This window comes from Mauremys reevesii, linkage group 6, assembly GCF_016161935.1.
Source record: "Mauremys reevesii isolate NIE-2019 linkage group 6, ASM1616193v1, whole genome shotgun sequence".
Lineage (NCBI taxonomy): Eukaryota > Metazoa > Chordata > Testudines > Geoemydidae > Mauremys > Mauremys reevesii.
Genome location: NC_052628.1, coordinates 2,295,888 through 2,311,640, shown reverse-complemented (window position 1 = coordinate 2,311,640; position 15,753 = coordinate 2,295,888). Strand labels below are relative to the sequence as shown.

Sequence of the window (15,753 nt, the reverse complement as noted above, 5' to 3'; positions counted from 1 at the left end):
ATTGCCCCTGCAGGGCGGGAATGCATGGGCAGCCACCGGCCAGCTCGGCTAGCGTTCTGTGGCCTGGAGAAGCCCCTTTACCGAGGGTGGCTCCTCAGGCGAGGGGTCATTCGGGCAAGGCCCACTCCAGCACACACACTTACCGGCTGGGGCCTCAGGAGAGCTGATGCTAGGCGCTGGCTTTGCGAGACTGTGGCTAGGCCGTTTTGGAGGACAGAGTTAGAGGGGCAGTCAGTGCCCAGAGCCAGGAGAGCTGCAGAGGGACATGGAGGTGCCGGTCAGGGACACGTTCCGGACCAGACAGCCCAAGAGAACAACAGGCTAGCAGAGAAGCTGAAAGCACTGGGAGCAAGTGACTCTTCCAGACAGTTCCTTGTCCCTGCCCCTGCTTCCATCTGGGATCAGGATGGGCTGGGCTGGGCTGGCAGCTGTTAGTCATTGGCAGGTGTTCCTGAGTCAGGGGAGTGGTTGGAACTCGCTGTGCCAAATGGGGACAGGAACCTGTGCGTCACCCACAGCCCACCTCCATCATCTCTGGTCGGTGCCCTGCTTCCACCAGCAACAAGCAGGTGGCACTACAGCAGGTCCCCCCAACCGGGCATTTGCAGAGGCCACGAAGAAGTCACCTCCAGTTCAGACGAGGCGAAGACAAGCAGGTTAGCACACTCATGGAGATGGGTCCAGGGCGCTGGGCAGAGCAGGGGCTGCCCCAGGACAGCCTCAGCAGGAAAGGTGATTGAGAGTGTACCTGGGGGCAGAACCCGGGGGCTGGGGGCGCGAGGCGGGAGCTGCATGGTAAGGCCCAGGCAGCGTGCCAAGGGGAAGGAATACGGGGTGAGTAGGCACAGAAAAGCCTGGCACACCAAGAGTGGCAGCGGGGGGGTGGGATCTTGCCAGGAACAGCAAGCCAGCACCGTGCTGGGGGTGGAGCTGGGGGTCGTGCTGATGGCCACAGGGGGAGAAGGCTGCAGGACACACAGACAAGGCAAAGCTCTTCCCTGAGCATTCAGTGTCCCTTCTCTGTGCCTCTTGGGGGGGGGGGGCAGTCTCAGTAGCCGAGCGTCTGAGCAGGGAGACAGGCAGGAAACCAAAGGAGACTCAGCGCCCAGCCCTGCCAAACCTGCCTGTCCCCACCCCCATGCCTTCCCCACCCAGCCCCTGCCTAGTTGCCACAGCACAGACAATCCTTCCACCCCAGCCGGAGATCACAGCAGCCCTGCCCCCAGGACTCTCATGTGGCCCCATCCACAGAGCGTCAGGTTAAAGGATCCATAGTCACAGGGTCTGAACTGCCTCCCCCACTGGACAACCGGACACATCCCCGTCTCCTACTGCCTCATCCACAACACAGCCCTGTGCCTGGCAGGGACCCGCCCGCAGGGGCGGGGAGTCCTCGTGCTAAGCCCGTCACACCTCAAAGCACTAGGCCAAAATGAGCCGATTCACCCCCAGCCTAGTCAGTCTCGCCCCCGCTTGCTGCAGCTGGGAAATAGGCTGCGCGATGGAGCGGCTCGGCCCAGGTCACAAAGCAAGACAGCAGCTGACGGGACTGGAACCCAGGAGTCCTGGCTGCTGAGTCCCGCTGAACAGCCCCTCTCACAAACCCCGTCAGGAAGGGGCACGGGGCCACCCCCACCCCCAACTCAGGCGCGTCGGCGGCTGAGTCATGGGGCGTTTCCAGCTCTCCCCTCAGGGCCCAGCCAGGCCATCACCCTGGAGCCAGGCCTGCGCTGTTCCCGACGGGCCATTCTCCCGGGCTTTGAGCAGGCCAGGGCCATGCAGCCCCAGCCCAGGAGCGCACCTCTCCTGGGCCTTCCCTGCTGACTCATGATCCGCGCAAGTCCCGCTTCCTAGTGGAGTCACACGCTCATGCCAGGAGCCAGCGTGCGTGGCCTCACCGGCGTTGCCAGAGTGATGCCATGAACTCCAGATGGCACCAAGCCGGGGGGAAGAGGAGAGGTCACACCAGGCCTCACCAAATCCCCCTTGTTTGGAGGAACCAGGCTGCCCTCAGCAACAGGAGAGACAGGCATGGCAGGAAGCTGGGGCCACTGACTCCTTGGCTGGAGCAGCAGCTGGCGCCATGGACAGGAGCCTTGCCAGGAGTAAGAACTGGAGAGATAAGGAGCTGGGGGGTGGAGCAGGGAGCAAACGGCCCCAAGGCTGCCTGCCAGTTCACTTTATCAGCCTGGCATCCTGCACACACGCCCCACCCTCCGCTCTCTGGAGATATACCCAGCACACCCTGACCTGGGGCCCAACTCCCTGCACAGGCGGATCTCAGCCCCCGGGAACCCACCCTGGGTACAGCTGGAACGCACACCTAGCCCTGTGCCACCCTCACACGCACAGCCCCCTAACAGCACTGGATCATTCAGGGGAGGGGTTAGACCACACACACAACCACTGCTAAAGGAAGGGAACAGCCACTCCGACTGTACAGCCAGCACCTTTGGATAATGGCGACCAGCGCTACAGCTGGGGAAAGGGTGCGGCAGGGATGCTGGAGTGGGGCTCAAGTCCCTGCAGCGCCGCCAGGGCTCAGCCTGACCCAGCGCCCCGCCTGGAGCCTGGCCTCTGGGACCCTGCAGGAGCTGACTGGGACAGGACTGCTGGGGACTGACCTGCTGGGAGGGAGCCAGGCAAGGGGGAGTGGGAGAGGGGGCAGGGCTGGGAAGGGGGCAGGCAGGCTCAGGGTGGGTGCTGGCAAAGTGTGTGAGAGGTGTTTCCAGCTGCTGTGGCTTTTCTTCTCTCTGCAGCTGCCTCCAGGAACCCTGGGAAAAGGGATCTGGAAAGAAATCTGCCCCACCCCACCTCCACATCCCCCACTCTCACCACACTCCACTCCTCCTCAGCTCCCCCTCTCACCCTCAGCAGCCCCCCCCAGGCAGCAGCACACAGGGGGATTAGTGCAGGGGACAGTATGGGGATAGGGAGGCAGCACAGGAGAGAAGCGAGGGAGAGTCGTCCAAGGGGCATCGAAGGGGGCAGCAGCGGCGTGGGTGCAGCGAAGCAGCAGTGTGGGCTTATCCTTATAGCATCCCCTGCCTGCCCCTCAACCCCCTCAGCACCTCCCCTGCTCCCCCATTCGCCATTGAATCCCCAGGAACACCACACACTGGACACAACCCAAGAGCTAAGAGCCAATGGAGGGGGGGGGGGGGGGTAAGTGGCGATCGGGGCGATGGCATATATATAGCCCTGGGATCTGATCTCACCAGGAACAACAAAACAACGGCAAAAAAAAGCAACAACACACAGCAGCCAGCCAGAAGGGGAAGCTCCAGCCCTAGCGCGTGTGTGTGGGCACAATTCAGGATCGCAGCCACTCTGTCGGTAAGTATTCGTTTCATTGTTCCAGTCCCACTGAGTGTTTCCATGTGCTTGGCACCCATATCTCCCCATGCGCTGCAAAGATGTCTAGGCCTCCACTTTACCACTGGTGGAAACTGAGGCACAGAGGACAGACTTGGCCAAGATCACACAGCTGGTCAGTGGCTGAAGCCAGGTGTCTTGGCTCCGAGGCCAGTGCCCTAACCAGGGTGCGGCTGGGGCTCTAACCTAACACAGCTGGGGCTGTGTCTATGCTAGGTGCACTGGAGTGGCACAGCTGCAGCGCCCTAGTGTAGACACTGCAGCAGCAGAAGGGGTTTTCTGTCGCTATAGTCAAGCTGTCCCCTCGAAAGGCAGTAGCTAGGTCGAAGAATTTGACCTAGCAGTGTCTATACTGGGGCTCAGATCAGCTTAACAACCTCTCCCAGGAGTGTGAATTTTTCACACCTTTGAGCAACGCAGCCAGGTCGACCCAAGTTTTAGGTGTAGAGCAGGCCTGAGGACCAGGGCCTTGCCTGCTTCTCATGAGCCTGAAGAAACCCCTCTACGTTCACCAGCAGCCTGAAAGCACAGCTGTGATTCACTCTCTAGCCAAGGTTAGGGCATCCTGGGGGCTGCTCTAACTTGCACTAATTGACAACAGTTCCCTAGGGACCCTGCTCCAGCCAGGGGCGGCTCTAGGCATTTTGCCGCCCCAAGCACGGCAGGCAGGCTGCCTTCGGCGGCTTGCCTGCGGGAGGTCCCCGGTCTCATGAATTCGGAGGCAGCCTGCGGGAGGTCCACCGAATCCGCGGGACCAGCGGACCCTCCGCAGGCAAGCTGCCAAAGGCAACCTGCCTGCCGCCCTCGCGGCGACCGGCAGAGCACCCCGCTTGGCATGCTGGTGCCTGGAGCCGCCCCTGGCTCCAGCTGGGGATAGCAGAAGCAGTGTGTACCAGCCACTCCCTCTCCTCACCAGGGCTGTGGGGAAGGAAGTGTAGGAGCTGTGTGTCACAGACCTGGCTGTCTCCTGAAATCTCCTGGACAAACCTTACTGAATTAAGTTTAGGTGTCTTGGGAGTTCATGGTATTAAAAATGCAGATGTTTATGCATTATTGTCAGAGTGTATGTAACTTCTCAGGGGAGCAGGGGGAGACATGACTGATGGAAACCCTGAGAAGCGTTAGGAGCATCAAACCACCATTTGAAACAACATGCCAGACAAGAAGGAATTCTACAGTTAAGTAGGTATCCCAGGAAATCTCTTCGCTCCCCTTCAAAGCTTTCCCTCAAAGAAGGGACCTTTGTCTGCTGATCAACTGTCACATGAGGACAAGATCAGAGAACCCAACGGGAGAAAGCAGTGACTTTCAGACTCATGGGTCTTGTTCTGAGCAAAAGCTGTTATGAACTTGTTACCCCAGGAAAAACCCTTGGGTGGGGTTAGAAGGACTGAGTCGGGGTGCTCTCTGGTAAGCTTATCAGCATGCATGTTGGTTCTTCTATTGTTTGTAAAATGTGACCGTTTCCCTGTAGCACAAAAGAGCTGTGTGGTAACTTGTAACTGTGGCCAACCACACTGTCCATAGCCTTCGAAGAGCAAGCAAACCAGGCCTGCTTAATTGGTCTGATTTGCTGTGGAACTCGCAGTGTAGGCAGGGAACTGGGCAACCTGGAAAAATCCATCGGGGAAGAGAGATGCGGGTCTCCACCCAAGAGGTGATGGCTGAGGAGCCAGGAGCCTAGAGTGGGAGCCCTTGCTGGACCACGGAGGGGGAAGACAGGTGCAGTTGCCCTGAACTGTGACAGTCTACACTGCTCTACACCTGCAGGGTCTCTCCCACACCTGGCGGAAGCCTCAGGCGGAGGCTTGAGGGTGGTTTTTGCTCCCTTTGCGCTGCCTGAATGGCACAACTGGAGCAGAACAGGCAGAGAAGCTGCCCTACATTATTGATTACGGCCCCTTGACCTTTTTGAAACACCAGATTCAGGTGAAAAGGTGGAACACCGCTGACTGGGGCGCTGAATTCGGTGCATTTCACCCCACCCCTAGCTTGTCAGCAGGCTGCAGACGTTTGTATCAACAACGAATCACGGCCTTACCCAAGCTGTCAGAGAGTAGGGTGGGATAGAGGCTTTGACAGCCGGACAGGGAACAGGATGGGCTTTGTACATGTGGAAGGCAGATTGGTATTATAAGAGAAGCACATTAACTGGATGTTTCTGCAGTTGACAACACTGACATTTACATCATTATAAGGTTCCAAAATGAACAACCCACTGAGATGAACAGAGGCAGTTATTGCTTCTCTCAGAGTCACCACACTCAATTTTCCATTGCACCGTTCCTGCTCCTTTAGTCACCTTTCTGCTCCCTGTATCTTTGATCTACCCAGTCCTGGTGTAAAGCTGAGCAGTCTCAAGGCTGCTCTAACTTATGTCCCCACAGGGGTTGTCCACAAGCTAAGAATAGCTGGAATGTGTTCCAGCTCCGCGCTCCATTTCCCTCTGCCCTGCCAGGGATGCAGTGAGAAGGGGCAGTGAAGAGCACACGCAGCTGCTCTGTTGTCGTCCAGGGAATCCCCTTACACACAGGGTAGTCCCCAGAGGCCATATCCACCTCCTGGATACGGCTGAGTCCAGAGCACAGCAGAGAACCATCCCCTCATTCCAGCTGTCCGCAGACTCAGGATGGCAACCCCAGCCCCAGCATGGGCTATGTTACAGGTTAACTTCACAACGGCAAGAGCCAGCTTGGGGAGCACAATTCAGGGGCTGGGGCTGACTGACTTGGGCAACCTCCTTTTAGTTCAATTGTTAAATCTGTCCCGGGCATTAATAAACCCAAACCTGAATTTGCCAGTTACAAACCCCTCCCCATGGTTCACTGATGTGGTTCACCCTTGGGGCATGCTGGGAAAACCCGACTGACTGGGAACCCCGAACACTCAAAACCACTTCTGCCTGCTCAGCTGCTGCCCTGCCCGTAAACACCCTGGGGACGCTGACTGACTGGCACGTATAGTCCGAGGCTGATGCTGGAAGCTGGTCTCCTCCTCCTCATGCCTCAGGTTCCTTACGAATGGCAGACAAAATGAAAGGTTGAGCCTGCCAGCTCATCTCCCTCGCTGGCCTCCTCTCCTGGCCCCCGTCTGCCAGCTGCGCCCCAAAGGGCCCTTTGGGGAGAGGAGACACCACTAACCCAGATTAGCTACACAATCTTCTGGAATTGTGTTCCCCTGCCTAACAATCACATGCGAGACCCAGGATGACCTTAAAGCAGGCTTCTCTCGCCTGCCAATGCCCCACTCCAGCTGCTTCCCAGGCCTACATCTCATCTCCCTCCGTGTCAGTGGCTCTGTCTCCCCCACTGGCACCTCAGGGCTTTGGTTAGCTAGAGCGGTTCTGCTGCAGGGGAGGGAGCAGGAAGCAGAGTACAAAGCTCCCCCGCATCAGGGCTGAGAAGTGTTATCTAGAGCAGGACATCCTCCTCCCCAGGCTGCCATGGGACATGAGGGCTCCAGGAGGATTGTACCAGAACTGCTACTTCTTCCTCAATTCCTTCCCTTCACTCTTCAAAGTAGAGGCACAAGCCAAGCTGCAGGACCAAGGATCAGCTGCAAGCCCCATGCTCTAGGACCCAGAGTGAACAGCCAAGATTTCTCCTGGATACCCTCAGAATACCTGCCTGCCCCCTCCCCAGTTCACCCTGACATACACTGGCTCCTGTTTAGCTCCTCTCTCCAGTCTGGGGTCTTCTGTAGCAACAGCACAGAGGACACGGCTCTCCCGCCCCACCCTGCTAGTCAACAGCCCCCTCCTTCCAGCAGAGAAAAGCTTTCCCCCCACCCCCGGTTCTCTTCAACCTCAGCACAGGGTTCCACACGAGGGACCTCGCCCCGCTAGGGTAACCTCTTGTCATGGCTGCCCCCCTCCCCATCCCATCCTACCCTGGCCCAGAACCCCTTCCCTCCTCCAGACCAGGGAGAAACAGAGCCCCTTCTCCCTTGTCTCATCTGAACCCACTAACCCCTCTTCCCGGCCACTCACTGGTGCTATTTAAATGTCCTGGCCTGGCACCCTCAGCAGTGCCTCCTGCCCCTTCCCTCTGCCTGGCCTGAGGGTCAGCGGCCAGGTCTCTGCCAGGAGAGAGGGTCAGCGGCCAGGTCTCTGCCAGGAGAGAGGACCTTTTGCATTTTGCAGAGCAGCTTACAACCTCACCGATGATCATCGGGGGGCGGGGCGACAGAGGGGAAGTGAAGATGATGCCATTTGTTGAGTGTCTCACCCCAGGCCAGAGGACAGTACCCAAACCAGGAAGAGAACTTAGGCCTCCTGGCCCCAGCCTCACGTTCACACTGCTCCCACCCTCTCATTCATCTCACAGTATTTGTCCTCTTTTCAAAAGCTCTCTGTAGACTGGCTCCTGCTGACTTCACAGGCCTCCTCTCGCCCCGTCTCACTCCCCTGAGCATCTAGCAGCAGCTTCCTCCCTGACCTTCCCCAGAGCCTGGCCACCACTGCTTCACGAGATGTCCCCTCGGCAGCTGCGGGCTGCTGGAACAGCCTGTCTGCCACGCTCGCCATCCAGCTCCAGGCCCTAAGGGGGCCTTTTGCCTCTGCTGCCAGCCCCACCCCACTGGGGTTATTTCAATTCGCCCTTTGGGACCCAGCCTGAAAGACACCTCACGGAAATCGGTTGGGATACAATTACCAGCTGACCCTGGCCACACGCTGCCTGTTTGAGGGCCTTGCTGACAGCCTGCCGGAAGCCCCCGTGCAGCAACAGACACACACAAGACAAACCCCACCACAGTCACCCTCCCCTCTATATGCAGATGGCTCAGATGGAGCTGGGGGGCTGCATGCTGGGACTTGCAGTCCCCATTCACCGCATCTCTGTAGTGACGACAAGGCCTCAAAGCTGCGTTTAGTCCGCAGGCCACGGTCTGGGTGCCCACATTCAGGCCGGGTTTACAGGAAACACACGAACGCTGCTCCAGCGACATGAGGCAGTGAAGGGACCCAAAGAGAGAAGGGAGGCAGGTGCGGCTCCGGAGCAACCCTCCCCTCTGCTCCAGTCCCCAGGTACAGCCCAGGCGCAGTGCGACGCAGACAATGGCAGGGCAGCAGAGGTAGCGCTGCAGCCCACAGGTCTGCTCAGTGAGGTGAGAATGCTCCCAAGACAGACCAGCTCGAACCCACACCCTGCCAGGCCCTGTGCTCAAGCACGTCAGTGCGAGATGGGAGGGACCAGGACTGGTATGGGAGCTGAGGACAGCGGCTCCCCCGTGCACCAGCCCAGGCCCTGCACCCAGGGTTCTGGAGAGGGACATGAACTTGCCCGTCCTGCATGGCAGCTCGGTTGGCTAGGCGGGGGCTCATCGGCGTAGGGAGGGCTGAGCAGCGCCAAGAGAGGTGCTGGAGTGACAGAGCTCAGGCGGGAATTTGCTTGGTGCATAGCTGTTGGCAATGACCCACACAGGGCACAGCTCCCCACCTCAGTGGTCCCCAAACTCTGGGTCGCGTCCCCCCAAGAGGGAGTGGAGGAACATTTAGGGGGTGCAGATGGGCCAGGGCCAACACCCACAGGAGGTGGGGAGGGAGCGCCATCCAGCCCCACTCTGCTCCGGCCCTGGCCCCGCTCCCATCTGCAGCCCCAGCTCGGGAGGGGGCTGGGGGGGGGGATGGGGAATGACAGAATCCATTCCTGGGAAGGGGGACCATGGCCCTTCCCCCTTCAGACACAGCAGCTCGAGAGAACCCACCTCCTCTCCCCACGTTTGCCCCCCAGATGAGGGGCTGGCAGCAGAGCTGGGGTTAGCGTCACAGGCACATTCTCCCCTCTCTTTCGAAGGCTGCCCAGAACCTGGCTCTGCTCTGGAGGAACTGGGGAGCTGCAGGAATAAAGCAGCTGCTGGCTCTGGAGCAGCCGAACCCTGGGCAGTGCGCAGGGACTAGCAGTGAGCAGGCACCTGCCCACACCCAGAGACGGGAAGGGGGAGACTCCCCCAGGGGGCCAGGGAGGCAAAATCACTGCGTGATGGCAGGACAGAGCACTGCCCTATCGGCAATGGGGGGCGCGGGGGGGTCCCCGGCTGGACAGAGCACTGCCCTATCAGCAATGGGGGCACGGGGGGTCCCCGGCTGGACAGAGCGCTGCCCTATCGGCAATGGGGGGTACAGGGGGGTCCCCAGCTGGACAGAGCGCTGCCCTATCAGCAATGGGGGCGCGGGGGGGTCCCCGGCTGGACAGAGCGCTGCCCTATCAGCAATGGGGGGTACAGGGGGGGCCCCAGCTGGACAGAGCGCTGCCCTATCAGCAATGGGGGGTACAGGGGGATCCCCGGCTGGACAGAGCACTGCCCTATCAGCAATGGGGCGCTGGGGTCCCGGCTGGACAGAGCTCTGCCCTATCGGCAATGGGGCGTTCAGGGGGGTCCCCGGCTGGACAGAGCACTACCCTATCAGCAATGGGGGGTACAGGGGGGTCCCCAGCTGGACAGAGCGCTGCCCTATCAGCAATGGGGGCGCAGGGGGCCCCAGCTGGACAGAGCGCTGCCCTATCAGCAATGGGGTCCCGGCTGGACAGAGCGCTGCCCTATCAGTAATGGGGCGCAGGGGCCCCAGCCGGACAGAGCGCTGCCCTATCAACAATGGGGGGTACAGGGGGGTCCCCAGCTGGACAGAGCGCTGCCCTATCAGCAATGGGGGCGCGGGGGGGTCCCCAGCTGGACAGAGCGCTGCCCTATCAGCAATGGGGGCGCTGGGGTCCCGGCTGGACAGAGCGCTGCCCTATCAGCAATGAGGGTGCGGGGTCCCCGGCTGGACCGCGCGCTGCCCTATCAGCAATGGGGGGCGCGGGGGGGTCCCCGGCTGGACAGAGCGCTGCCCTATCAGCAATGGGGGCGCGGGGGGGTCCCCGGCTGGACAGAGCGCTGCCCTATCAGCAATGGGGCACGGGGGGGTCCCCGGCTGGACAGAGCACTGCCCTATCAGCAATGGGGGGTACAGAGGGGTCCCCAGCTGGACAGAGCACTGCCCTATCAGCAATGGGGGGCGCGGGGGGGTCCCCGGCTGGACAGAGCGCTGCCCTATCAGCAGTGGGGCGGGGGTCCCGGCTGGACAGAGCGCTGCCCTATCAGCAGTGGGGGCACAGGGGGTTCCCAGCTGGACAGAGCACTGCCCTATCAGCAATGGGGCGCGGGGTCCCCGGCTGGACAGAGCGCTGCCCTATCAGCAATGAGGGGTACCGGGGGGTCCCCGGCTGGACAGAGCACTGCCCTATCAGCAATGGGGGCGCGGGGGGGTCCCCGGCTGGACAGAGCACTGCCCTATCAGCAATGGGGGCGCGGGTGGGTCCCCGGCTGGACAGAGCACTGCCCTATCAGCAATGGGGGCGCGGGGTCCCCGGCTGGACAGAGCTCTGCCCTATCAGCAATGGGGGGGACAGGGGGGTCCCCAGCTGGACAGAGCACTGCCCTATCAGCAATGGGGGGCACAGGGGGGTCCCCGGCTGGACAGAGCGCTGCCCTATCAGCAATGGGGGGCACAGGGGGGTCCCCGGCTGGACAGAGCGCTGCCCTATCAGCAATGGGGGCGCGGGGGGGTCCCCGGCTGGACAGAGCACTGCCCTATCAGCAATGGGGGCACAGGGGTCCCGGCTGGACAGAGCGCTGCCCTATCAGCAATGGGGGGCTCTGGGGGGTCCCCGGCTGGACAGAGCGCTGCCCTATCAGCAATGGGGGGCACAGGGGTCCCCGGCTGGACAGAGCGCTGCCCTATCAGCAATGGGGGCGCAGGGGGTCCCGGCTGGACAGAGCTGCCCTATCAGCAATGGGGACACAGGGGATCCCGGCTGGACAGAGCGCTGCCCTATCAGCAATAGGGGGTACAGGAGGGGTCCCCGGCTGGACAGAGCGCTGCCCTATCAGCAATGGGGGCGCGGGGGGGTCCCCGGCTGGACAGAGCGCTGCCCTATCAGCAATGGGGGGCGCGGGGGGGTCCCCGGCTGGACCGAGCGCTGCCCTATCATCAATGGGGGCACAGGGGCCCCGGCTGGACAGAGCGCTGCCCTATCAGCAATGGGGGGCGCGGGGGGGTCCCCGGCTGGACAGAGCGCTGCCCTATCAGGATTGGGGGGCGCGGGGGGGTCCCCGGCTGGACAGAGCACTGCCCTATCAGCTATGGGGGGCACGGGGGGGTCCCCGGCCCGGCTGCACAGAGCACTGCCCTATCAGCAGTGGAGGCGCGGGGGGGTCCCCGGCTGGACAGAGCACTGCCCTATCAGCAATGGGGGGCGCGGGGGGGTCCCCGGCTGGACAGAGCGCTGCCCTATCAGCAATGGGGGGCGCGGGGGGGTCCCCGGCTGGACAGAGCGCTGCCCTATCAGCAATGGGGGTCCCCGGCTGGACAGAGCGCTGCCCTATCGGCAATGGGGGCGCGGGGGGGTCCCCGGCTGGACAGAGCGCTGCCCTATCAGCACTGGGGGCGCGGGGGGGTCCCCGGCTGGACAGAGCGCTGCCCTATCAGCAATGGGGGCGCAGGGGGGTCCCCGGCTGGACAGAGCGCTGCCCTATCAGCAATGGGGGCGCGGGGGGGTCCCCGGCTGGACAGAGCGCTGCCCTATCAGGAATGGGGCGCAGGGGGTCCCCGGCCTGGCTGGACAGAGCACTGCCCTATCAGCAGTGGGGCGCGGGGGTCCCCGGCTGGACAGAGCGCTGCCCTATCAGCAATGGGGGGGGCAGGGGGGTCCCCGGCTGGACAGAGTGCTGCCCTATCAGCAATGGGGCGGGGTCCCCGGCTGGACAGAGCGCTGCCCTATCAGCAATGGGCGCAGGGGGTCCCGGCTGGACAGAGCGCTGTCCTATCAGCAATGGGGCGCAGGGGTCCCGGCTGGACAGAGCGCTGTCCTATCAGCAATGGGGGCGCAGGGGGGTCCCGCGGGGTACCCGGCTGGACAGAGCGCTGACCTATCCGCTATGGGGGCGCAGGGGGTCCCCGGCTGGACAGAGCGCTGCCCTATCAGCAATGGGGGGGGGCCGGGGGGTCCCCAGCTGGACAGAGCTCTGTCCTATCAGCAATGGGGGCGCTGGGGGGTCCCCGGCTGGACAGAGCGCTGCCCTATCAGCAATGGGGGTCCCCGGCTGGACAGAGCGCTGCCCTATCAGCACTGGGGGCGCGGGGGTCCCCGGCTGGACAGAGCACTGCCCTATCAGCAATGGGGGCACGGGGGGTCCCCGGCTGGACAGAGCGCTGCCCTATCAGCAATGGGGGGCGCGGGGGGGGTCCCCAGCTGGACAGAGCGCTGCCCTATCAGCAATGGGGGCGCGGGGGGGTCCCGGGGGGTCCCCGGCTGGACAGAGCGCTGCCCTATCGGCAGTGGGGGGCACAGGGGGTCCCCGGCTAGACAGAGCGCTGCCCTATCAGCAGTGGGGGCGCGGGGTCCCCAGCTGGACAGAGCACTGCCCTATCGGCAATGGGGGGCGCGGGGGGGGGTCCCCGGCAGGACAGAGCGCTGCCCTATCGGCAGTGGGGGCGCGGGGGGGTCCCCGGCTGGACAGAGCGCTGCCCTATCGGCAATGGGGAGCGCAGGGGGGGTCCCGGGGGGTCCCCGGCTGGACAGAGCGCTGCCCTATCGGCAATGGGGGGCGCAGGGGGGGTCCCGGGGGTCCCCGGCTGGACAGAGCGCTGCCCTATCAGCAATGGGGGCGCGGGGGGGTCCCCGGCAGGACAGAGCGCTGCCCTATCAGCAATGGGGGTACAGGGGGTCCCCGGCTGGACAGAGCGCTGCCCTATCGGCAGTGGGGGCGCGGGGGGGTCCCAGGCCCCTCGGTCCTACACAGCGGCCCTGCCCAGCCCGCTCCAGGCTGCGGAGCCCGCGGGGGCCCCCGGCCGGGTAGCGCCGAGCTCGGAGCGGGGGGGGGGGCTGGCGGCAGCCGCGGGCCCGGCCCGGCTCGGGGCGAACGACACAAAGCGGCCCGGCCCCGGGCCCGGCCCCACTTACCCGGAGCTCGCAGCGATGGGGCCTGGGGGAGCCCCCCGCCCGCGGTGACACGCCGGGCCCGGGCTGCCGGCCGGCTCCCGGGCCATTTCCTGCCAGCTGATCGCGCCGGCCCGGCCCCGCCCCGCCATCCCCATGGCAACGCCCCGCCCCCGGCCGGCCGGCCGGGCGGGGAAACTGAGGCAGGCGGCGGCCTGGGAGGCGAGGTGCGGGCCCGGGCCCCTCCCCCGGGGGAAGAGGCTGCACTTGGGCAGCGCTGCCCCAAGGAGCTGGGAGCCCGCCTCGGACCAGCTCCCTGCCTCCAGTACAGCGCCGAGCCCCATCCCCCTCAGTGAGCAAACTGGAGGTTCTCCCTGGTTGGGGGAACCTGCCCCGTGTCTTGCAGGCCCGAGCCGGCAGCACACACCGATGTTTGCTGACAGGCCATTTTCTTATTTTTCAGGGACAGATGCACCAGGCCCTGCTCCATTCGTGCTCCCCCACGTGGAACCTCTAAGCACCTGGGAGGTGAGGGGAAGACGACAAGACCCACATTTCCCTCGCTAGCTACCTGCCTAGACCATGATCCAGCTCCTAGTTCCACTTTCCTTGCCGTCAGGAGCAGATTCTCTGCACTGGACTATGCAGAGCCCACTCTAACGCACAACCAAGGGATCTGCCCCTGCTACTCCGGGGCTGAATTTAGCCCTTTAGCTCCATCGATTCTGTTCCATTCGGGTTCTTACACCAAGGGTCTCTGCCAGGTGTGGCATAACTAAGCACAGTGCGAGTTTAATAAAATATTGCCCCTGCCTTGAGTGACTGATAGGGGACTTGGGATTCCCGGTGGGTTTGTTCCTCAGTGAGTGTGAGCGTACACACGCCCCCCTGGCCGTAGTCCTCATTTATTTTGTTCACAAGGATTTACACATGGGAACAAGGGTTTTTATTGCAAAAACAGCAGCAAAGTTCACACTTCTTAGATACAGCTTGAGCTCCATAGCTAGGATTTCAACTCCAAATCAAAACCACCACCAAGGAAAGTATCCTCAGCCTGTCACGCCCGACAGGTCTCAAACCCATGCCTATGAAGTTACCAAACAAGTGTCTTACCCTCAGTGCCAGATGAGGGAACCGCCCCACCCCCAGCTGCTACCCCTGGGGGACACCACTATTTACCTCTCTCCATTCTGAAAACTGACCATTTATTCCTACCCTTCTTTTCCTGTCTTTTAACCAGTTACCGACCCATGAGAGGACCTTCCCTCGTATCCCATGACAGCTTACTTTGCTTAAGAGCCTTTGGTGAGGGACCTTGTCAAAGACTTTCTGAAAATCTAAATACACTATATCCACTGGATCCTCCTTGTCCTCATGTTTGTTGACCCCCTTCAAAGAATTCTAGTAGATTGGTGAGACATGATTTCCCTTTACAAAAAACATGTCGACTCTTCCCCAACAAATTATGTTCATCTGTGTGTCTGACAATTCTGTTCTTTACTATAGTTTCAACCAGTTTGCCCGGTACTGAAGTCAGGCTTACAGGCCTGTAATTGCCAGGATCACATCTGGAGCCCTTTTTAAAAATTGGTGTCATGTTAGCTATCCTCATCATTTGGTACAGAAGCTGATTTAAATGATAGGTTACAAACTACAGTTAGTAGTTCTGCAATTGCACATTTGAGCTCCTTCAGAACTCTTGGGTGATACCATCTGGTCCTAGTGACTTATTACTGTTTAGTTTATCAATTTGTTCCAAAATCTCCTCTAATGACACCCAATCTGTAACAGTTCCTTCAGATTTCACCTCAGGTTTGGGAATCTCCCTCATATCCTTAGCCATGAAGACTGATGCAAAGAATTTATTTAGTTTCTCTGCAATGGCCATATCGTCCCTGGGTGCTCCTTTGGCATCTCGATCGTCCAGTGGCCCCACTGGTTGTTTAGCAGACTTGCTGCTTCTGATGTACTTAAACATTTTTTTGCTATTACTTTTTGAGTCTTTGGCTGGCTGTTCTTCAAATTATTTTTGGCCTTCCTAATTATATTTTTACACTTCGTTTGCCAGAGTTTTTGCTCCTTTCTATTTTCCTCACTAGGATTTAACTTCCACTTTTTAAAGGATGCTTTTGTACCTCTCACTGCTTCTTTTACTTTGTTGTTTAGCCACAGTGGCTTTTTTTTTTATTCTCTTACTATGTTTTTTTTAATTTGGGGTATACATTTAAGTAGAGCCTTTAAAAAGTTCCCATGCAGGGATTTCACAGAATATCAGGGTTGGAAGGGACCTCAGGAGGTCATCTAGTCCAACCCCCTGCTCAAAGCAGGACCTATCCCTAATTTTTGCCCCAGATCCCTAAATGGCCCCCTCAAGGATTGAACTCACAACCATAGGTTTAGCAGGCTATTCCTCCCCCCATTAAAAGGTGCTGTACCTTTTAATTTCTGTTTAACTAAT

The 15,753-nt window shown here is 60.9% G+C and overlaps 2 protein-coding genes across 7 annotated transcripts in view; one reads left to right on the top strand and one right to left on the bottom strand.

Annotated features, from left to right (window-relative positions):
• FAM214B (family with sequence similarity 214 member B) overlaps positions 1-15,753 on the bottom strand; it is a 61,446-nt gene that overhangs the window by 25,322 nt on the left and 20,371 nt on the right. Inside the window, exon 1 of one of the 6 annotated variants that reach the window (XM_039544783.1) lies at positions 13,320-13,424. The exons of the other annotated variants lie outside the window; for them this stretch is intronic. The gene's annotated coding sequence lies outside the window, so the exon portion shown is untranslated. Of the gene's footprint in view, positions 1-13,319; positions 13,425-15,753 lie in introns of those variants that run through there. 6 annotated transcript variants of the gene reach the window in all.
• On the top strand, positions 10,510-14,099 carry LOC120407970 (collagen alpha-1(I) chain-like). The gene is made up of 3 exons (XM_039544383.1): positions 10,510-10,562; positions 13,045-13,647; positions 13,759-14,099. Exons 1-3 carry the CDS (start codon positions 10,510-10,512, stop codon positions 14,072-14,074), a joined length of 972 nt encoding a protein of 323 aa, XP_039400317.1. The 3' UTR covers positions 14,075-14,099.